The sequence below is a fragment of the Cervus elaphus genome, chromosome 20 (genome assembly GCF_910594005.1).
Source record: "Cervus elaphus chromosome 20, mCerEla1.1, whole genome shotgun sequence".
Classification (NCBI taxonomy): Eukaryota; Metazoa; Chordata; class Mammalia; order Artiodactyla; family Cervidae; genus Cervus; species Cervus elaphus.
In genome coordinates this window covers 42751658-42776720 of record NC_057834.1, presented here as the reverse complement: position 1 = coordinate 42776720, position 25063 = coordinate 42751658, and the positions used below count along the sequence as shown (strand labels likewise).

Here is a 25063-nt window from a genome sequence, read left to right as displayed (position 1 = left end):
TTCACACTGGTATACAAAGTATCTCTAGAACTTTTTCACACTGAAAAACAAACTCTATAGCTACTGAACACCATCTTCTCATTCTCTCTGTCTCCATGCCACCCCTGGCTCTTGACAACCACCACTCCACTTTGTCTCTCTGATTTTAACTATTTTACATCCTCACATAAGTGAAATCATACAGTATTTATCTTTTTTTGACAGGCTTATTTCATTTAGTATAATGTCCTCAAGGTTCATCCATGTGGTATTATGTGACAGAATTCCCTTCTTTTAGAATTAAGGCTGAGTAGTATTACATTTGTGAGTAGATATCTGGGGTGCTTCCATCTCTCAGCTACTGTGAAAAATGGAGCAGTGAACATGAGTGTACAAATTTCTCTAAGATCTTGCTTTCAATTCTTTTGGATATATAACCAGAAGTGGCACTGCTGGATCATATAATATTTGTTTTTAATGTTTCAAGGAACCTCCGTACTGTTTTCCAAAGTGGCCGTACCATTTTACATTCCTACCAACAGTACACAAGAGTTCCAATTCCTCCATATCCTTACCAGTGCTTGCTATTTTCTGGATTTTTTGATGGTAGCATTCTAATGGCCTAATCATTGTAGTTTTGATTTGCATTTCTCTAAATGATTAGTAATGTTGAGTGTCTCTCCATATGATTTTTAGCCATTTGTGTATGTTCTTTGGAGAAATGCCCATTCAAATCCTTTGCTCATTTTTTAAGCAGGTTGTTTTCTGTTACAGGAGTTCTGCAAGTATCACATCAGATATACGATTGGCAAATATTTTCTTTCATTCCATAGGTTACCTTTCCACTGTGCTTCCTTTGATGTGCAAAAGTTTCTAGAAGTCTTAAATTATGATTTAAACGATGAACAACATCTCTTTGATTAAGAAAACACAATCCACTCACCTCAACAACTTCTATTTAACAAGCTGATGAATCCTGTTTGCTACTACAGAAACCGCAAAGGAGGATGTGTTGAACGAGGTAAACCTAACTATGAAAACACCACTTCTCTTCTCCAGATGATCTAAATTTTCCTCTTCTCACTGCCACAGGACATAACAAAAATCCATCCCCTTTGGGCAGAAAGAGCCTTTGTGAGACAGGTAAGACTCACAAAATTTTCAGTTAAGCCAGTTATTCCAATTACAGCCAAAATTTATACTTTAGGATACTTGAGGATTTATATAAATCCTCAACTAATTTGACCCCAAAAATTTTCTTTGAAAATAACTAGAGAGCAGACATAGAGGTGTAGTGGAATTTCAGCTCAAGGACAAATTAGTTTGTTTCTAAGACACAAAATATACTATAAATCACACGCTACAAACTCTTGATGAGAAAAGAGACCTATAATTTACATATTAACTTTGAATCTCAAGAATGTATCTTCCAGGTCCTTGCTACTCAAAGTGTGGTCAGTGGACCAGAAACAGCAGCATCACTTAGGAATCTGTAAGAATGCAGAATCTTGGGCACTATCTGAGACCTAACAAATTATAATCTTCATCTTGTCAAGAACCCCCTGGTGGATTTGTACCTGCATTTCTTTGAGCTTGAGAGCATTATTTTAGTACTAGCAACTCTGATATTGTATGTAGAATTTCAAATCCTTCATATTCTTAAAAATTATTTCATAGTGTTGCCTGGAGAATATAGCAAAATGACACTTGAACAAAGTGATGAAAAGAGGTAATAAATTACAACTTGCATCACCAAGGAGACTGATTTAATCCACCAAGTATCCACCAAGTATTAAGCTGATTTACAAATTTACAGATACAATGCAAGTAAGACTTTCACTCTCAGACCAAAGCGGAAAATTCCAACTAAAAAAATGTACCAGGAATTCCCGTTTAGGACTCTGTATTTCCACTGCCCGGGGCACGGGTTCAATCCCTGATTGAGGAACTAAGATCCTGTAAGCCATGAAGCCGGAAAAACAAAAGTTCTAATGATCAAGTAAAAAAAATTTGGTGATGACTCTCCTGGGCATGCATAATGACCTATTTGGTAGGATCAATTATGAAAACTTCTTTTTAAGGTTGGGGAAAGGAAAAATAAACGTTTTAAAATTTGTGTGTAGTTTGTGACTACCAGATTTTGTGGAATGGAAGCAATGGCTCAGGGCTAGAGCTAAATGACAGGAATAAATAAGACTAGTGATTACCTCTATCCCATTCATATGCACATCTACTACTACTATTATATTTATTATTGTAATTAGGGATTCCTAATTGGAGGAATGTGCACTGGAGTTCCAGTGTGGAAAAAAGTCTATTCTTGCATAGAAAGTGAAATCTTTTCCCCTCTTTACATTTGCTGACAGTCATTAATGCTCAAGACCTCTTTTGGAAAATGGCTTTCTCCAATATTTTGCAACTATTTCTTTATGGTAGCCAAGTCACAGTTGTTGTTTTCGAGAATATCTGGCAGTGTTCCACAGCTGGGCAGAAGCTAAACACATGAGCTTTAACCTTAAATACTGCAAAAACAATAATAATAGATAGACAGATGTCACTGACTCAACTAAGCACTATAAAACTAAACAATGGCAAGCAATTTACAATATGGGCATCTTCTGTATAAAAACAAAAAATGAGGAGACACTGACTATATATGCACACATATACGTGCATTTAAATACACTTACATACACACTGAATATTTGTGGAAGGATACTTATAAACTGGAAACTATAGTCTCAGGAGAAGGATTCTGAAGGTATGAAGTGAAGATAAGTACTTTCATTACATATAACCTTGTACTGTTTAACAATTTTGTGATAAAGTATGTTTATATTTCTTTTAAGAACTTAGTTCAAATAATAAAATCCAGAAACTCACATAGTAAAATAAATTTTTTTAAGAACAGGGCTCCTTTATTTATTTTTCAAATATGTGTTACTCTGCAATGTAGACATTACCTAAGTAGCATTTTCAACTTTGAAAAGAAAAAAAAGGCAGGGTGTAATCAAGGTTACCTTCCATTCTTTGACTCTTACTGCTTTCCTGACCTCAAAGCAAAGCAAAGTAAGGACTTCCCTGGTGGTCCAACGGGTAAGACTCCATGCTCCCAATGCAAGGGGCCTGAGTTCGATCCCTGGTTAGGCAACTAGGTCCCACATGATGAAGTAAAGATCCAACATGTAGCAACAAAGATCCTGCATGCTGCAGCTAAAACCCAACATAGCACCAACCCCACCCCCCCAAAAAAAACCCCACAAAGCCAAGTAACTGGTCTTATGCAAGAACAGAAATTTCCTTTCTCTGAAAGTACTCCTTCACCAATATATTGAAAAGTTCATTTTCAGTTCTCTAGAAGGTTCAGTACTACAAGGATACAAATTCTAATTCCTCCTCTGTAGGAGAAATAAATGAGTATCACAGGGCAACTTTAGTACCTTAATGACCTCCCAACTAATTACTCCTTGCAGAATTCACTACCTGGTGCAGCCCACTCCCATATTGAGTCAGAACTTGGACTTATGACTTGTTCTGGCCAACAGGACAACAGCAAATGTCAATACAAAGCAGATGCTTGATAATAAGCACTTGGACTGAGACTTGCCCTTTGTATTACAGCCATCACCATGTAAAGAAACTCAAGTCTGCCCTCTTTAAGGATAAATGACCACAAAAAAAAAAAAAAAACAGAGAGAAAGATACCCAGCATTATCATCTGAGTCCAGTTCCCAGATGACAAGGCAGCTGAATGCAGTCTTAAGAATCAGCAAGATCAGCAGAATAACCAATCGACAGAATTGTAAGAAATAATAAATCATTGTTATTTTTAAGCCACACAACTACAGGTAACTGATACAGAGGGTCTTGAAAATTCTATATCCTCTTCTCATTGAGCACTTTCCTCTGGAGTTATTACCAGAATGCTTGGAAATTGTATGGGGTATAACAGGAAATTTTAGTTTTAGGATGAAGGACTCTCCTCAGGTCTAAAGATAAAAATATGAGTCATAAAGATAATTAATTTTTAATATCAGAAACCTAGATAAAGTTTTACGATCTTACCTCAAAAATTTACTGTTCCCTTCTCCATCATCATCAAAATCCAATCTGAGGAAAGTCAACAAAAAATATTATAAGACTACTGATAACACAGAATATTAAAAAAAATTAAAATTCTAAACCCACAATCTATCAGAACACCCACTCAAAAGGAAGAAGGAAAAGAGGAAGTGGACATAAGCAAAGATATACTTACTACCTCTTCCTTGTTGAACCAAATTGGGCAAAGAAATTGGTCAATCAAAAATGAGTACCAGACTTCCCTTGTGGTCCAGTGGTTAAGAATCTGCCTGCCAAGCAGGGGACACAGGTTCGATCCTTGGTCTGGGAAAATCCCACATGCCACAGGGCAACTAAGCTCATGTGCCACAACTACTGAGCCCGTGCACATAAAGCCCGAGCTCCGCAACAAGAGAAGCCACCACAATGAGAAGCCCAGAAATCACAACTAGAGAGTAGCCTCTGCTCTCCACAGCTAAAGAAAGCCTGTGCACAGCAACAAAACCCCAGCACAGCCAAAAATAAATGATAAATAAGTAAATAAAGAGACATGGGTTCTAGTCCTCGGGTTGGGAAGATTCCCTGGAGGGCATGGCAACCTACTCCAAAACTCTTGCCTAGAGAATCCCATGGACAGAGACACCTGGCGGGCTATCATTCATGGGGTCACAAAGAGTCTGACATGACTAAAGCAGTTTAGCAAGTAAATAATTTTTTTCTTTAAAAAGAGTGACTACTGCTACCTTTATTTTCCTGGGGTAGCAATCCACCTTTGTCAAAGTTTTACATCAGAGTACAACCTCACAAAAGGAGCAGGAATCTACTCAAAAAGGACAAGGAAAACATTAGTATGAGTAATTCAGGTCTTTATTTTTCATTTCTATAGTCTATTCTAGGCTATGTTACCAGCTCTCTGAAATATCTCTCAAAACAGTGATGTTCCATAAGGAAGTGATTTAAGGCCTCCGAAGGTTGGGTTTTTGTTTGGCCACACTGCACAGCTTGTGGAATCTTAGTTCCCAGGTAGAACCAAATATGAGCCCTCAGCTGTGAAACGGAGAAGGCAATGGCAACCCACTCCAGTACTCTTGCCTGGAAAATCCCATGGACAGAGGAGCCTAGTGGGCTGTAGTCCACGGGGTTGCTAAGAGTCGGACACGACTGAGTGACTTCACTTTCACTTTCATGCATTGGAGAAGGAAATGGCAACCCACTCCAGTGTTCTTGCCTGGAGAATCCCAGGGATGGGGGAGCCTGGTGGGCTGCCGTCTATGGGGTCACACAGAGTCGGATACGACTGAAGTGACTTAGCAGGAGCAGCAGCAGCAGTAACAGCTGTGAAAGCACAAACTTTTAACCAATGAACCACAAGAGAATTCCCCGAAGATTGTTAAATAATGTTTCTTTCCTTCATTCATCCAATGAACATATAATACATGCTACATTCCAGATAGTGTACTAGATGAGTTGAAAACAAAAGATTTGCCCTCAAAGGCTTCTTTTCCTAGACAAATATAAATATATAAGTGAAAATGAGAAAGCATCATATGAGGAGCACAATCAATAAGCTATAGATGCTTAGTGAAAAAAGAGGCGACCTTCAATTCAACGGATTAGGCAAGATTATAGGTAATGAGATAGGCAATCTCCTATTAATCTCTATACTAAACTAAAACGTAACTCATGTTACCATCTTAACCCAGTGATCTTGGCATCTCCATTAGAGCGATAACCTGATATTATAGGCCTCTAAATGGATTATATATGAAGTACATAGCATTAATCCTGAAAGTGCCCATTTTTCTTCCTCCCTGTAGCCCCAGATCACATGTCAAAATCAACCTACTGACCCAATAACTTCATTTCTAAGACTCTATCCTAAAGAAACAACTCAGAAAAAATTTATGTACAAAGATACTCATTAAGCATTACAATATAATAGTATATCTTCAAAACTGTTTAAATGTCCCAAAATAGAAATTAAGTACATCCTTCTATGTAACTATTTTAAATTATGTTTCTATATAATATGTAACAGTATGGGAAAAAGAGTTATTTTACACAATTAGATCAAAAGACTAGGCTACCAAAACAAATATATGATTATAACTACATGTAAAGAATGAAGTAATTATGCAAAAAAACTAACGGGAGATGCATTTGGGTAGTAAGATGACTGCTTTACGACTAGTCTTCTAACTTTCTACATTTTCTAGTATTTCTTTAAAAAAATGTATCATTTCTTTTTTTTTTTTTAAATGTATCATTTCTTTTAATATATTTTCCTCCTTACCAGTAATACAAACACTTCAGAAAATGTAGAAATAATTAAAAACAAAAGAAAAAATAAATCACCCATAATCCCATCACCCAGACTAACTGATAAGTATCCTTTCAGGTTTTTGGCTATGCATATGTGTTATATACATATTTTTCTCTGATAGGAGTTGATATATTACATATACTGTAACCTCTTTTCTCAATATATTATGAACATTTTTCTGTACTAATACATATTTGCCACTTCTAATAGCTGTACACTTTCAATATAACTTTCTCAGCCAATCTCTTAATTTTGATATTAATACTGATTCTGATTCTAATTGTTAAGATTATATATAATCTTAACACTGTGTTTAAGAGAGTAGACTCTAAAGCTAATCTCTCAAGGTTTACATTATAGATCCTCCACTTACTAGCTTTAAAACCTTGGGTAAATTACTTATTCACCCTATGCCTCAGTAAACTAATTACTTCTTGGAGACACAGCAAGCCTTAATATGTTATTCTGTTACCATCTTAAGGCAAAGAACACTCCTGCATTACTATAGGTAGGAGGAAACTTAAAGACTAGGTGTATCATTAGCTACAGATTTTTTAAAACAAAAGAAAGAAAAAAATAGAAAATTTAAAGTAGGTAAAATACTACCTATTCTCCCAGGCCTTTCTAAAGCAACCTCTTTTCTGAAGCCTTTCCCAACCTCTACCAACCAATGGTGATATTTCCATACAGTGAAATACACAGCACTGTATTTGTTCCTTTCTTACCAAACCTGGTGTATTCTATCTTGAATTACATTTATGTGTGTGATGATTATCCCTTTAAAAACGTAAGCAACGTAGAGACAAGGACTGTGCCTTATTTACCTTTGTATTCTAGAAGCAATCACACAATGCCTTACACTAATTAGGCATTTAATAAATAATTCTGGAACCAAATGGACTCTGGATTCCCAATGAGGCAACATATCAATAACTTAAAGGGAAAATATTCTAGATTTCAGCATTGTCTAAATTCAGGAAAGTAAAAAGCCTACCAAAAAGATTCTGAGAATGGAGATACAAAGCTTAATGAAAGCAACGAAATTTTCTCAGCAACAGTGAAATCTTTGGGCTTAGCTACAGTCCTTTACCTTGCATAGATTTTTGGTTTAAAAAAAAATAAAACTGCCTCTAAGCAACTTAGATAAAAACATCAATTCCACACAAAGAAAAATCCAGGGACTAAATAAAGTTATCTGAAAGGAGTGTTATAAGCAGCCAAAGCAGCAAGAAGGTTAGGAAAAGGGGTTTAGTATCTAACAAAATTAGCTGGTTTAAAGGAGAAGCGTTCATGACACACTACACTCAAACTTACCCTGGTCGCCGCTTAATAGCCCTCTGGACGATGGCTCCTCCACCTTGAATCCCAGGCCCAGCGTTTCCAGAGGCAATGGCTGGACCCAGAGGTGGTACATCTGATGTCATTTCTGTCAGAGAAAAACAGAAATGCAGACTTTAGAAAGACTGTCCTTGTTTATCATCATCATCACTATCAAACTAGCTAGAAGAAAGGTTGAAGCGATGGATGATATCTCAGTAGTTTGCTAGAAAACTCAAATGCTCATTCTAGATTGCTTTTCTTGAATTCTTACTCTGGAAAAAGATCTCCCTACTTCAGTTTCCCCAACTTCATACAGTTTGGAAGAGGGGGCACTATATTCTGCAGCCTCCACTTCTAAAAGCTTGTAATAGTGACATTAATCTAAAAGATACAAATTGGTTTACATACTTCATTCATGCAACAAATATATATAACTTAGCTCCCTGAATTTATTTTATTTAGAAAATGCAGAACAATCTGAAAATTAAAAATCAGCTAAAGTCCAATATTCAAAAATACTTACATAGAGTAAAACTCTAAGTCCTTTGTTATGGCTCCTCTTTTTAATCCTTCCTCTCTCCTATCAATTCAATCTCATACCCCAGAAGCAACAATTTTTAACAGCTGAGTTCAGTTTATTTCTTATTTTTCCCCTCAGATTATATACATCTATCTCTCTGATCAAAAATGGGCACATTTGATTACAGAGGGTTTGCTGATGACGACCACTGGCCTTTTGGAACTAACCTTATGTGCGGGTCCACAAGACAGGCCAAAAATACTGTATACAAAGATTCTTGATGTTTTCAGACAAATCAAATCCCTGAAAATGTAGCACACAGAAAGTATACAGAACAGATTACAAATGAGAAGCTGGGTATGGGTAAAGTGAAACCAGATATTAAAAGAAAAAAATTAAGAGCAACTTCAGGGTGGCCAAGCAGAAGAGATATTTCTCCAGGCTGAAAATGAACTAAATCTGGAGAGAAAAATGATGCAATGGAAAGGAAACATGTGAGCCTTTAGTGGAAGAGTCTCCTGCCAACCAACGGAGATGGCCATCATTAGATGACATGTGTGTTGATGGGGGAGGAGGCACTTTTCCTAATAAAAATAGAATCCTGATCTGCAAGTTGCTTTTATCATTTAAATACATATCAAAGATATCCATACACACACACACACTCAAGAGAGATGCCTCATCCCTTTTCATAACCTCACATTGTATGAATATATCATAACTTATTCAACCATTCCCCAAGTTGACTGACATTTGTGTTGTTCCTATTTACTACTACTAATTATATACTATTACAAATAAGCAAATGTATTTATACTTACTAATATAAGCATATAAAACATTTATGCATACAACTTTAAATTCTCTTCTGCTTTTTAGGACAGATTCCTACAGATGAAAGCACTGTATCCAGGTATATAATAAGCACTTAAAATTAAGATGGATACTGTTGAATTACATTCCAAAAAGGCTGCTAAAATTTCTGCCCCCACTAACAGGATATGAGAGTACCTATCTCCCCCACCAGGACTTGATATTATACTTTGTAATTTCACCAAAACTGACAAGCAAAAATGGTACAGTATTTAATTCTTATTATGTGTTTTTACATTAGTCCTCTGAAATCAATGAGTTGACATATCTTTGATATTTTTATACTTAATAATATATCTTTTTCTAAAAAATTTACAGGATCTATCAGTATATAAAAGATATTATCTATTGGTATATAAAAAATATTAAAGGACATCAATTTATAGAGATTAATGCATGCCTATTATGTATTACAAATATTTTCCATCACCTACTTCAGCCTTTAAATATATAACATTTTATAATTTTATGTTGTTAAATTTATCAATGTTTTCCTAAATAATTCCTGGATATCTGTCTTGCTTAGAAAAGCTCCCCACCTTTGAATTTACATCCTTATAATACTTTTGTGTTTCTCATTTAGATTTTCAATCCATCTGAAATTTATTACTTTTGCCTACCTGGCATAAGGCAGGACACTGATTATCTTCTTGTATATGGTTAGCTAATTATTCTAATATCATTTGCTGGTTAATCCCTCCTTTCCTCACTTATCTGAAATGACTCTCTTTACTAAATTTTTAGGTGTCTACAAGCAACTGATCTTTCTATACTTTTATTGTGTATTAATATATTTTCCAGCTCCTGTGTCAATACTGAACACTTTTGATAAAAAGTGTTTTTTATAGCACATTTTAATTATCAAATAGGAAAGTCCTCCATTCTCCATTAATTTATTTTACAAAATGTTCTTATTAAATGGCACATACTACTTCTGCTTCCAGGACAATGGAATAGATGTACTTTCCCATATTCCTCCTGCTAAGCACAACTAAAAGTTCTAGACATCATACATAAAACAAACATAAGAATACTCTGAAAGGTAGAGAGAAAAAGGCAGACCAGCTAAAGACTTCAGGATCTGAAGAGTTTATGGGGATGAGTTCTCCTGGGTTTCCTTTTCCAAAAGGCTTAGTCTCTCTAGACAAAGGACCAGGAAAGAGAACAGGTTACCAGGACAGGAGAATTCTTAAACAACTACTACTCTACCTCAGCCAAACACCAGAGGAAAACTGTGACCCAACCTTTACTCTATCAGCAAAGGCTGAGTGGGGAACCTAAATATCTGGCTTTGCAAGGCTGTAACAAAGTAGCTCAAAACCCCTCCTGAGATGGTGTCAGAGAAGGCCAAGTAGGGTCTTGGAATTTTCATTTCCAGCGGTCAGAAATGCAGACCTGTCCCTCCCAAGTGTCAATGGAGACCATGTGTGGAAAAGTAATTCCCATCCAATATCCAGCGGTAAGAATTCCTACCTCAAATGTCAAAATAGGCTTAGGGGGGAACCTGGAATTCTATCTCTATTGAGTAATAACAGGGTAGTGCCCTTATTGATACCACTCTTCTAAAGTGGGATCATGAAAGCTAAATAAAACAGGTTTAAATAAGGGCCAATATCACAGAATACAAAAATGTCCAGGCTTCAAATTTTTTTAAAAAAATCACTCATCATACTAAGAATCAGGGAGATTTTAAATTCGAGAAAAATAACAATCAACAGATGCTAACAATGAAATGACACAGATGTTAGAATTATCTGATAAAGATTTTAAAAGTGAATATGGTAAAAATAATAATAAACAGTCATGTCTGAGTCTTTGTTACCCCAAGGACCATAGCCCACCAGGTTCCTCTGTCCACGGGATTCTCCAGGCAAGAATACTGGAGTGGATTGCCATTCCCTTCTCCAGAGGATCTTCCTGACCCAGGGATGGTAAAAATGCTTCAACAAGCAATTACTATCACAGTTGAAACAAATGAAAAAATAGCCTCAGCAAAAAATAGTGTCAGCAAATATGTAGGAAATATAAAGAAGAATTGAATAGCAATCTTAGAACTGAAAATATAAATTCAAATTAAAAGTTAAGTGGATAGGCTCAACAGCAGAAAGGAGGGAACAAAGGAAAGAATCAATGAAATGAAAGAACACTACAAATTACCTAATCCTAAGAGAAAACATCTGTGATCCAGTCCCATCAGTTCATGGCAAATAGATGGGGAAACAATGGAAACAGTGACAGGCTTTATTTTCTCGGGCTCCAAAATCACTGCAGATGGTGACTGCAGCCATGAAATCAAAAGATGCTTGCTCCTTGGAAGAAAAGCTACGACAAACCTAGACAGTATATTGAAAGGCAGAGAGACACTACTTTGCTGACAAAGCTTCACCTAGTCAAAGCTATGGTTTTAACAATAGTCATGTATGGATGTGAGAGTTGGACCATAAAGAAGGCTGAGTGCCGAAGAATTGATTCTTTTGAACTGTGGTGTTGGAGAAGACTCTTGAGAGTCCCTTGGACTGCAAGATCAAACCAGTCTATCCTAAAGGAAATCAGTCCTGAATATTCATTGGAAGGACTGATGCTAAAGCTGAAGCTCCAGTACCTTGGCCGCCTGATGTGAAGAACTGACTCACTGGAAAAGACCCTGGGAAAGACTGAAGGCAGGAGGAAAAGGGGACGACAGAGGATGAGATGGCTGATGGCATCACCGACTCGATGGACATGAGTTTGAGCAGGCTCCGGGAGTTGGTGATAGACAGGGAAGCCTGGAGTGCTGCAGTCCATGGGGGTTGCAAAGAGTCAGGCACGACTGAGCAACTGAACTGACAGACTGAAGAGAAAACAGACAGGGAAAGAAAATGAATAGGAAAAAAAAAATCAAGAGATGCTCAGGGACTTGTGTAACCAACAAAAGAGCTAGTATTTGTGTCATTAGAGTCCTGGGGGGGCGGAGAAAGAAGGCAAAGCTGAAAAATAACACCTAACTTTCCAAATTTGGTGACAGATGTAACCTATGGATTCAAGAAGCTGAGCAACCCTTAAAGGACAAACCTAAAGAAACTCATTTCAACACACATCACAATTAAACATAAAAAAATTAAAGACAAAGTTTTGAAAGTAGCTGGAGAAAAATGACACTTAAGAGAGGAAAAATAATTCAGATAGCAGATTTTTCATCAGAAACCATGGAGGCCAAAAGAAAGTGGCATAATAATTTTTAAGTTCTGAAAGAAAGAAACTACCAATCCAGAATCCTTTACCCAGTGAAAACATCATTCAAAAATGAGCAGAAAATAAACATATTCTCGATTATGGAGAACTAAGGAGGATCTGTCATCAGCAGCCCTATGCTATAGATAAACAAAGTTCTCTGAAAAGAAAGGATGTTAAAGAGAAGAAATTTTAGAACACCAAGAAAGAAGGAAAAAAAACACTGTATTAATAAAAATCAATAGGCTGTCCTCCTTTTGAAGTTTCTAAATTATATATAATGATTGAAGCAAAAATGACAACACTGATGTTTCTAAATGTAAATACAGAAATTTAAGGCAAATTATAAATGGGGAGGATAAAAGAATGTAAAGGGAGGTAAGATTTCAACACTTTACTCAAACTGGTAAAATGACATCAGCAGACTGTGCTGAATTATGTATATGTATATATAACATAAGGCCCACTATAGCAATTACTAGAAAAGCTATTCAAGAAGATACACTAATAAACATTATTTGTTGTTATTGTTCAGTTGCTCAGTCATTCCAACTCTTTAGAAGTTTTAAAAATGTTCAAATAAAATCCACGAACCTATGGACACCTTATCTTTGACAAAGGAGGCAAGGATATACAATGGAAAAAAGACAACCTCTTTAACAAGTGGTGCTGGGAAAACTGGTCAACCACTTGCAAAAGAATGAAACTAGAACACTTTCTAACACCATACACAAAAATAAACTCCAAATGGATTAAAGATCTAAATGTAAGACCAGAAACTATAAAACTCCTAGAGGAGAACATAGGCAAAACACTCTCCGACATAAATCACAGCAAGATCCTCTATGACCCACCTCCCAGAATATTGGAAATAAAAGCAAAACTAAACAAATGGGACCTAATGAAACTTAAAAGCTTTTGCACTACAAAGGAAACTATAAGTAAGGTGAAAAGATAACCCTCAGATTGGGAGAAAATAATAGCAAATGAAGAAACAGACAAAGGATTAATCTCAAAAACATACAAGCAACTCCTGAAGCTCAATTCCAGAAAAATAAATGACCCAATCAAAAAATGGGCCAAAGAACTAAACAGACATTTCCCCAAAGAAGACATACAGATGGCTAACAAACACATGAAAAGATGCTCAACATCACTCATTATCAGAGAAATGCAAATCAAAACCACAATGAGGTACCATTACACGCCAGTCAGGATGGCTGCTATCCAAAAGTCTACAAGCAATAAATGCTGGAGAGGGTGTGGAGAAAAGGGAACCCTCTTACACTGTTGGTGGGAATGCAAACTAGTACAGCCGCTATGGAAAACAGTGTGGAGATTTCTTAAAAAACTGGAAATAGAATCGTCATATGACCCAGCAATCCCACTTCTGGGCATACACACCGAGGAAACCAGATCTGAAAGAGACACGTGCACCCCAATGTTCATCGCAGCACTGTTTATAATAGCCAGGACATGGAAGCAACCTAGATGCCCATCAGCAGATGAATGGATAAGGAAGCTGTGGTACATATACACCATGGAATATTACTCAGCCGTTAAAAAGAATTCATTTGAACCAGTCCTAATGAGATGGATGAAACTGGAGCCCCTTATACAGAGTGAAGTAAGCCAGAAAGATAAAGAACATTACAGCATACTAACACATATATATGGAATTTAGAAAGATGGTAACGATAACCCTATATGCAAAACAGAAAAAAGAGACACAGAAATACAGAACAGACTCTTGGACTCTGTGGGAAAATGTGAGGGTGGGATATTTCGTAAGAACAGCATGTATACTATCTATGGTGAAACAGATCACCAGCCCAGGTGGGATGCATGAGACAAGTGCTTGGACCTGGTGCACTGGGAAGACCCAGAGGAATCGGGTGGAGAGGGAGGTGGGAGGGGAGATCGGGATGGGGAATACGTGTAAATCTATGGCTGATTCATATCAATGTATGACAAAACCCACTGAAATGCTGTGAAGTAATTAGCCTCCAACTAATAAAAAAATAAATAAATTAAAAAAAAAATGTTCAAATAACCTATAGGAAGGCAGGAAAAAGAAAACAGAGAAACAAAAATCAAAACAAACAGAAAACAAAAAATAAAATGGCAGACTTAAGCACTAACATATCAATAATTTTATTAAATGCAAATGGTATAAATATACCAATTAACAGACAGAGATTGGCAGAGCAACTTTAAAAACATGACAACTATATGCTGTCTACAAGAAACTCACTTCAAATGTAACAGTGGAGGCGGGGTGAAAGTAAAATAATGGAAAAGATACATCTTGTAAAATATTAATCAAAGGAAAGCAAAAGTGGCTATATTAATAATAATCAGATAACGTAGAGTCTGGAAGATGGTGAGGGACAGAGAGGCCTGGCATGCTGCAGTCCATGGGTTCGCAGAGTCAGACACAATGTGGTGACTGAACAACACAAAAAGGTAAACTCCAAAGCAAATAAAATTACCGGAGACAAAGCAGAACATTATATAATAAAGATTCAATCCAGCAAGGAAACATTTGGTGTACATGCACGACAAAGCTGCAAAATGTGTTAAACAAAAACTGACAGAACAGAAAGGAGAAAACCGTTATAGCTGAGAGACTTCAACATCCCTCTCTCAACAATGCACAGAACAATTAGAAAGAAAATCAGCAAAGGTACAGAAAACCTCAGTGACACCTCAATCAACAGGGTCTAATTAACATTTCCCCTTCATGGATCACAGCTTGTCATGGTGAAGGGGCTTGTGTATGAAGCTGCATAAGCTTCAGTGAAGCCAAACAAGCCATGCCATCAGGGCCACCCAAGATGAACGGGCCACAGTGGAGAGTTCTGACAAAATGTGGTCCATGGGAGGAGGAAATGGCAAACCACTCCAGTATTATTGCCTTGAGAACCCCGTGAACAGCATGAGAAGGCAAAAAGATACACCAGAAGATGAAGCCTTGAAATCCTTCAAGCTAGGAAATCCTCTAGCAGTACAAAAACCAAGAATTTCCAGATGGAGAAGCTAGGTTTAGAAAAGGCAGAGGAGCCAGAGATCAAATTGCCAACATCCACCGTATCTTAGAGAAAGCAAGGGAATTACAGAGAAACATCTACTTCTGCTTCATTGACTATGTTAAAGCCTTTGACAGTGTGGATCACAACAATCTGTGGAAAATTCTTAAAGAGACGGGAATACCAGACCACCTTACCTGTCTCCTGAGAAACCCGAATGCAGGTCAAGAAGCAACAGTAAGAACAAGACATGGAACAATGGACTGGTTCAAAATTGGGACAGGAATACATCAAGGCTGTATATTGTCATCCTGCTTATTTAACTTATACACAGAGTACATCATGCAAAACGCCAAGCTGAATTAATCAAAAGCTGGAATAAAGATAGCAGGGAGAAATAGCAACAACCTCAGACATGCAGATGATATCAGTCTAACAGCAGAAAGCAAAGAGGAACTAAAGAGCCTCTTGATGAGGGTGAAAGAGGAGAGTGAAGACGCAGGTTAAAACTCAACATTCAGAAAACAAAGATCATGGCATCCGGTCCCATCGCTTCATGGCAGATAGAAGGAGAAAAAATGGAAACACTGACATAGAAGGAGAAAAAATGGAAACACTGACATTTTATTTTCTTGGGCTCCAAAACTGAAGACAGTGACTGCAACCATGAAATTAAAAGATGCTTGTTCCTTGGAAGTAAAGTCATGATAAACCTACACAGCACATTAAAAAGCAGAGACAATACTTTGCCTACAAAGGTCCAAACAGCCAAAGCTATGTTTTTTTCCAGTAGTCATATACGGATGTGAGACATGGACCATAATGAAGGCTGAGCACCAAAGAATTGATGCTTTCAAATTGCAGTATGGAGAAGATTCTTGCGGGCCCCTCGGACTGTGAGGAGATCAAACCAGTCAGTCCTGAAGGGATCAACTCTAACATTCACTGGAAGCACTGACACTGGAGCTGAAGCTCCAATACTTTGGCCACCTGATGCGAAAAGCCGCCTCACTGGAAAAGGCCCTGATGCTGGGAAAAACTGAGGGCAGGAGGAGAAGGGGATAACAGAGGATGAGATAGTTGGATAGCATCATTGACTCAAAGGACATGAGTTTGAGCCAACTCCAGGAGATGGTGAAGGACAGGGAGGCCTGGCGTGCTGCAGTACATGGGGTCACAAAAGAATCAGGCACAACTTAGCAACTGAACAACAGCAAGTTAACATTTATAAAAATACCACACCCAACAGCAGCAGATATACATTCTTTTCAAGTGTCCTCAGAACAGATACCAAGATAGACCATATGCTGTGCCATTAAGCAAACCTCAACAAATTTAAAAGAACTGAAATCATAGATTGGATTCTCCATCCACAATGGAATCAAACTAGAAATTAGTTAACAGAAAGATAATAGGAAAATCTCCATTTGCCTGGACACTAAATAACACGTTTCTCAATAACTTAAGAAGAGGTCTCAAAGTGGGTAAAAAATACAGCGAACTAAAAATGAAATTACAAGATGGTAAAATTTGTGGAACACAACAAAAGCTATATAGTCAGAGGAAATCTTACAGTCCTAAAATACTATATAAGAAAAGAGGAAAAGTCAAATAAATCACCTAAACTAAAAGGGAAAAAACAGGTCATTTCCATCCAGGCCAGACCCCAAGATGGTTGAATTCTTGTCGAGACATGTTGGCCATCATTGCCTCCACGCCAACCTTAGTCCTCAGTTCAGTATCAGAAATGTTGTTCCTTTGGGAACCACAGCCAAGGAAGAGATGGAGAGGTTCTGGAAAAGAACACTATTTCAAATTGTCCTTTGTCTCCCCATATCAGTATCTACAACTGGTCTCTTTCCATGGTGATGTCCATTCGCCACGGTGGCCCTGGTATTGCCTCGAGTACAGGGATTTCTTTGGGCTGTCGGCCCTCGTGGTCCCTGTGAGCTTTGATTCTCATTTGGAACTTGTGAAGTCCCTGTGTTTGGGACCAGCACTGATCACACAGCCAAATTTGCACTCGTCTTCCCTCTCCTGTATCACACCTGGAATGGGATCCGATACTTGATGTGGGACCTAGGAAAAGGTTTGTGCTTGCAGATCCTCTTGGAGCTCAGCAGTAGCATACCTTATAGAACCACAATAATGGAAAGGGTCCAGTTTTCCCCTTATTTCTAAAGATGGGATGACTGCAAAAGTTCCCTCTTCTTGCCCCCAGTTTGCAGCCTACTCTGGACCTGGGCGCCTTCATTCTCTCTTCATGTTAGGCCTTGATTTATGCTGAGGGTCAGCTTTTGGCTTCTTCCTGAGACAGTGGAGGGCTTCCCTTGTGACTCAGTTGGTAAAGAATCCACCTGCAATGCGGAAGACCTGGGTTGGGATGATCCCCTGGAGAAGGGAAAGGCTACCTACTCTAGTATTTCTGGCTTGGAGAATTCCATGGACTGTATAGTCCGCGGGGTGACAAAGAGTCAGACACAACTGAGAGACTTTCACTGAGACAGCAGAAACAATGTCAGCTTTGAGGCCTCTGCCATGAGGACTGGGAGTGGGGCTTTGGCCTGTGGCTTACTGGCTTAAAGGACAGTTCTTTCACTGGTCAGAGCTCAAGGTCTTTAGCATTCACACACTCTGACTGAAAGAAGAGGCGTGGAGGCGGAAGGGAAGTAGCCTGTTCCAGCTAGACAGAGATAAAAAGAGTAAACTAACTTTTGGAGCAGGTGCTTTGGGGAGATGTATAGCTTTTGATACAAAAGGAAGATCCAGAAAATTATCATTGAACCTATTAAGGGTTATTTCTCTTCCTTGTGTTTCCAGAAAAACCAAACCTCTTAATTGTCATGTTTTCTAATCCAAATTCATTTGACAGCTTTTTCTGAAGCTGAATTAAAACTACTGTCTTTGGGGAAAAAGAATGAACAAAATAAACCCAAAACAATAAAAAAGAAAGCAATAATGAAAGACATAAAATAATAAATTGTAAAACAGAAGAACAATTTAAAAATAAAACAAAGAGTTCTTTAAATCGATCAATAACATTGACAAACCAGACCAAAAATACACAAACTACCAAAATCAGGGGAAAAAACAGGAATTATCACGACAGACCCTAAAGAAATCAAAGAGATAACTGAGAATGCTAACTTACATAAATCTGACAACTTCGATCAAAAGGAACAATTCCTTAAAAAACACAAACTGAACTTTCCTGGTGGTCCAATAGTAAAGAATCCACCTGCTAATGCAGGGGATATGCGTTCCATTGGGAAGACTCCACACCACGGGGCAACCAAGCCCACGTGCCACAACTACTGAGCCTGTGCTCTGGAGCCCTTGTGTCCGAGAGAAACTAGAAAAGCCCACATGCAGCAACAAAGGCTCAACAAAGCCAAACAAAACAATAAAAATTTAAAAGAAACAAACAGAAACACAAACTTAAACAACTAAACAAACACAAAACAGGTGATATGAATGGTCCCATAATTACTAGGAAACTGAATTCATATTTCAAGAACTCTTAAAAAAAATTCTAGGTCTATATGATTTCACTGGAGAATTTTATTGAACATTTAAAGAATAAACAGCAATTTTACACAATCTCTTCCAGAAACTAGTTGAGGAACACTTACCAGTTGATCTTATGAAGCTAGTATAAATCTGATATAAAAACCAAACAAAGACAGTAGAAAAACAAAAACCCAAGATCAATATTCCTTAGGAAAATAGATGCAAAAATTCTTAACAAAATATTAGCAAACAGAATTTATCAAACAAGAATTTGGCAATATGCAAAAGAATTGTACAGTGTAACCAAATGTGATTTACTCAAGAAAAGCAAACTGGTTAAACACTTAAAATCAATCAACACATTACTAGGTTAAGAAGAAAAATAATGATCACATCAGCCTATGTATAAAAAGTATTTGTTGCAGGGTGAGAGGGAAGTGCAACAGGCAGGGGTAAAAAAGAATTTAAAAAGTGAAAAAAAGTAAAATCCATGGGGTATTAAAAAAAAAAATTATTTCCTAAAATTAAACACCCATTCTGACAAAAACAGAAAAATTAAAGTGAAATGTCTTTATCTTGATAAAAGTATCTACAAAAAGGGAAAAAAGAAAAACTACCACTGTGTGTGTGTGTGTGTGTGTGTGAGATCTGGGAATGAGGAAAACAAAAAGTTCACTCTTATCATTTATTTAAACACAGTATGGGAAGTTCTAAAAAAATAAAAATAAAAATAAACACAGTATGGGAAGTTCTAGCCAGTGCAAAAAATGCAAGAATAGGAAATAAAAGGCATATAGATGAAAAGGAAAAAATAAAACCACCCCCATTTGCAGATTACATGATTGTCTTTGTAGAAAATTCTAAGGAACCTACCAAAACAAAACAAAAAAACCTCTTAGAACAAACAAGTGAATTCAGCAAAGCTGCAGTATACAAGATAAGAACACAAAACTCAACTGTTTCTATATACCAGCAATTAATACATGAACATAAAAATTTTAAAGCACAAAACCATTCATAACCCTTCCAAAAAATAATTAAATGCAAATTTAACAAATGCACAGGATTTGTATGCTGAAAGAATGCTGATGAAAGAAATGAAAGAACTAAACAAATGGAGAGACTTATCACATTCACGGACTGGAAGACTCAACAAAAGATGTAAATTCTCTTCAAACTGATACACAAATTTAATGTAATTCCTATCAAAATACTACCAAGATATTTTTGAAGATATAAACATGACCATTCTAAAATTTATATGGGAAGGTAAAGAAACTATAATAGCTAAAACAGAGTGGGAGAAAAAAGTCTACCTGAGTTCAAGACTTCTAATATAGCTACAGTAATTAAGACTGTGCAATCCTAGCAGAGTCACAGACACTTGGATCAATGGAACCCAAAAACACTCACACAAACATGCCCAAATGATTTTGACAAAAGTGCAAAAGCAATTCAATGGAGGAAAGATAGTCTCTTCAACAAATAGTGCTAGAGCAACTAGACATCCGTAGGAAAAAAAACCACCCTTGACTCCTTATTACAAAATTTAACCAAAATGAATCATGGACTTACATGTAAAATGTAAAACTATGTAACTTTCAGAGAAAATCTTCAGGATCCAGGGACTAGGCAAAGAGTTCTCAGACTAAGTACCAAAAACATGATCCAGGAAATGAAAAACTGATTAACTGGACATCATTGAAATTAAGAACTTCAGCTCTGTGAAAGACTGTCAGAGGATCAAAAGACAAGTTACACAGTGGGAGAAAACATTCCAACAAAGGACTTGTAACTAGAATATAAAAAGAACTCTCAAAACTCAACAGTAATAAAGCAAAAGTCTGAAACACATTTTACCAAAGATTGTTGTTCAGTCGCCCAGCCGTATCCAAATTTGCGACCCCATAGGCTGTAGCACACCAGGCCTCCCTGTCCCTCACCATCTCCCAAAGTTTGCCCAAGTTCATGTCCATTGCATCATTGACGCACAAATGGTAAATAAGTGTATGGAAAGATGTTCAACGTCATTAGACAAGAGGGAAGTGCAAACTAAAGCCACAATGAGATCTAAAACATACCTATTAAAATGACTAAAAATAATACTAATAAAAAAAAATAGGAAAGATACCAAAAAAGATCACTATATACTGCTGGTAAGAATATAACATAGTACAGCCACTCTGGGAAATAGTTTGGTAGTTTCTTTAAAAACTAAACATGCAATCAACATACAATCCACCACTGCCCTTGCAGGTATTTATCCCAGAAAAGTGAAGACTTGTATTTATAGAAAAACCTGTATCCAAATGTTTATACATGTTTATTTGTAATACTCAAAGACCAGAGAAACTGTACATACTGTACAATTCCATTTATAGAACATTCTTGAAATAGCAAAATTACAGAAATAGAAAACAGGTTAGTAGCTGCTGGGGATTGAGGAGAGGGTAGAAGTACAAGGAAAGCGGATGCTGCTTTAAAAGGGTACCACAAGGGACCCTTATGATGACAGAAATATTCTGTATCTTGACTGTACCAATGTAAATATCCTATTCATGATATTATACTATAGTTTTGCAAGATACAACCACTGGGGGAAACTGGCTTAAGGGTAGGGGATCTCTGTATTATTTCTCATAACTGAATATGAATCTAAAATCATCTCAAAAAAAGTTTAGAAGTTTTTAAAACATTTTAATGTCATATACTTCATCTTCCTTTTGAAATTTAAAATTTAAGTAAAGTTCTAATAACAAAAAACTCTTTAAGGTTAACTAAATCACATTAATTTATATAAGAACTTTGAAGGAATAGTAGTATGGTACTTCATTTCATCATCCAGGAATATGGTAAATCTTACATTTACTTAGACATTTCCTAATGCCCTTTGATAAAATTTTACAGTTTGCCTCACATACATCTTATTTTTAAGTATTTTATAGCTCTTAATACTATTATATCTTGGAATAAAATTTTTTCCATTATAACCTCTAATTGGTTATTGCTAGAATAAAAGAAAGCTACTGACTTCAGTGTGTTTATGTACTCAAATAACTTTAATTCTCTAAAAGCATTTAGTTTACTGGATTTTCTTAATACATAATCACATCTGCAAGGAATGATTATTTTACCTTTCCTTATTAAATATTTAGTTTTATACACTTATATTTAGTTTTCTTCATTTACTGCATTATTGCAAGGGCTCTTGATCTGTGGGTCAGTGGATAAAACCTACTCTTAAAACTTGGATGGAGAAAAGTTTTATTCTCATTAATCATTAACTGAAATTAAGCATTTCCTTCAATCATGAAAGTAAGGTAAAACACAGTCGTTTCAGCAGTTACCTGTGACTTTGTCATCAACAGAAATCAGATATTTTCATATTACATGGTAGTTAATACAAACATCCAGAATTGTTACATTCAATACTATTTTGAGAGTATAGTATTAGGCTTGTCACTACATATTATTGTGTTAATAAACAAACATTAATTACTGCATTACAAACTTGTAATTTCTATTTTGATAACTATATTTTTAATAAATCGATTTTTTCATAATACTATATAGTGTTATTTTATGCACTAACATTCTAAGGGCTCAACAGGGAGAGCAAGCCACACCTCGGGGTGAGCCTGGGGCCTGGGGCCCTGAACCACCAGCTCACCAACATTTCCTCCCACTTGCCTGTGTCTTTCCACTCCTCTCTAGGGGTTCCAACTTGGCCCAGACCAGGGGAGGTTTTTACTAATATTCTGGATTGGGTGCAACACAAAAGTGTGACAAGAACTTTTGAAGCCTCAAAGTAAAAGTATTACTCCTGGTTTTACAGTGAGTGCATGGATAATTAGTGATTTTTTTCTAAGACCTCACTGTGTGTCAGGCACTGTGCTGAGCAACTTGTGTGCCTCTCATTTATTTCTACAATGATCCAATGAGGTTGAACGGCTTCAACAGATTTCACCAGTCGTAGGAAGTCCATGTTAAAAAAAAAAGTTAAGAATCTTTTTAATTCATTTTTTTTTTTTAAGTTGGGTTGTTTCATTGGAATTGCACTGACTAAACATTAACTTAGAACTGACATCTTAACATTATAACATTAACATCTTAACATTATTGGAAGCTCCTATAATGGATCTTCTTTCCAAAATAGTTTTCTTTCTTCATTTATTTATTCTGGCCGTGCTGGGTCTTCGTTGCTGTGTGGGCTTTGCTCTAGTTGCAGACAGTGGAAGCTACTCTCTAATTGCAATGCGTTGGTTGCTTATTGCAGTGGAATGGATTCTTTAAAAATCAGAAACAAATGTTTTTGTAAAGTATTATTAATACAATCATTTTTCTTTTCCTTTAGTTTGATAATGACACGGACAGGTTTTCTCAGGTTGACCGATGCTTGAATTCCTGGAATAAATCTTGCTCAATAAATTGTGGGCGGAAGAATGTAAAAAATGCATGTCCACAGAGACTCAGAATGTGATCTTATTTGGAAATGGGGTCTGTGAAGACATAATTAGTGAAAATTGAGGTCATGCTGGATTAGGATGGTTTTTAAATCCAGTGACTGATACCTTTCCAAAAGCAAGGGGAGGGACACTCAGATACAGAGACAGAGACTGGGTGATGCGTCCAGAAGCCAGAAGAGAGAAAACCACATCTACCAACACCTTCATTACATACTCAGAGCCTCCAGAGATGCAAGAGAATACATTTCTGTTGTTTTAAGCCCTCCAGCTTGTGATAATTCGTCACTACAGGCCTGAGGAACTAATACAATAATGATGCGTGATTCTTTCAAAATACTCTGGATTTAATTTTCTAAGATTAGCTCCTTTTAAATGGAAGAGGAACTTAGTGTGATGTCAAGTGTAGCATAGTTAAGCAGTATTCTTAGTGTACTGAATTCAAGCACCTTTTATTAAAATCACCATTTGATACAACTTACAAAAAAACAACAACTAGTAAATATTTCAATCAGTCAACACAATCTCACAGATTTATAGAAAAGTCACTTCTGACTGTGACTTCCTTTCCTGAAATAGAAGAAATAATATAAAACTAAGTCATTGAAAACATGAGTGAGGAAAACAGAAATAATAAAAGCAGCATTATAAGTTGAATAGATAATAAAATGCTCAAAAAAAAAATACTGGTAACAATAATTCATCATATTCCTTCATTGTATAAATATGAACCACTTTGGATACTTTTTTTTAAAATTTTACTTATTATTCCTAAAATCCACCTCCAAATTATATTGATAATAAACTGCACCTAAACTCAAAATACAAAACCTCTTTTATTCATGTCTTTTATTACAAGCCCAAGGATTGTAACTGCCTTCAATACTGGATAAAGAGAGTACTCAAATATCATTAAAATGATGATACGGCAAAGCTATCATAATCAAAACAGTGTAGCATTGATATAAAGACATGCAGACCAATGGAATAGAACACAGAGCTCCAAAATAAATCCTCATATATATGAGCAAATGATTTTCAACAAGGGTCCCATGACCATTCAATGGGGAAAGGCTATCTTTTCAACAAATGGTTCTTGGAAATCTGAACATCCACATGTTAAAAAAAAAGAAGTTGAAAAAAAAATGAAGTTGTATCCTTCCTTACTCATATACAAAAATTAACTCAAAGTGGATCAAAGATCTAAATGTAAGAGCTAAAACTACGAAATTCACACAAGAAAACATAGGATAAAGCTTCATGACACTGGGTTTGGTAATTTCTTGGATATATAAAAAGCACAAGCAACAAAAGTAAAAAGTGATAAACTGGACTTCATCAAAATTAGCAACTTCTGTGCATCAAAGAACACTATCAACAAAGTAAAAAGGCAACCCACAAAATGAGAGGAAACATTTGTGAATCATTTATGTGACATGGGATTAATATCCAGAATACATAAAGAACTCCTTGTACTCAACAACAAAAAAGTACCACCTAATTTAAAAAAGGACAAAGAATTTGAATAAAAAATAAATAAATAAAAGAACTTGAATAGACATTTCTCCAAAGGAAATACACAAATGGCCAAAAAAATAATAAGTGTTAACAAGGATGTGCAGGATTGAAACTCTTGTACACTGTAGGAATGTAAAACCTGCAACCACTATTGAGAATAGAATAGAGATGCCTCAAAAAATTAAAAACAGAATTACTATATAATCCACTAATTTCACTTCTGAGTGTATACAAAAAGAATTGAAAGCAGAAGCTT

The 25063-nt window shown here is 36.4% G+C and overlaps 1 protein-coding gene and 1 pseudogene across 3 annotated transcripts in view; one reads left to right on the top strand and one right to left on the bottom strand.

Annotated features, from left to right (window-relative positions):
- Positions 1–25063, bottom strand: part of ARNT (aryl hydrocarbon receptor nuclear translocator) — a 69083-nt gene that overhangs the window by 30430 nt on the left and 13590 nt on the right. For 2 of the 3 annotated variants that reach the window (XR_006335772.1, XM_043877432.1), the window contains exons 2-3: positions 7679–7790; positions 4045–4089 (exon numbers count right to left, since the gene is read on the bottom strand). Coding sequence is in view for 2 of the 3 variants with exons in the window: in XM_043877432.1 (XP_043733367.1) it covers positions 4045–4089; positions 7679–7790 (157 nt within the window). In the remaining variant the exon portion in view is untranslated. Of the gene's footprint in view, positions 1–4044; positions 4090–7678; positions 7791–8431; positions 8508–25063 lie in introns of all 3 variants that reach the window. The other variant, XM_043877433.1, reaches the window with a different exon arrangement.
- Positions 7885–9102, top strand: LOC122678255 (annotated as a pseudogene).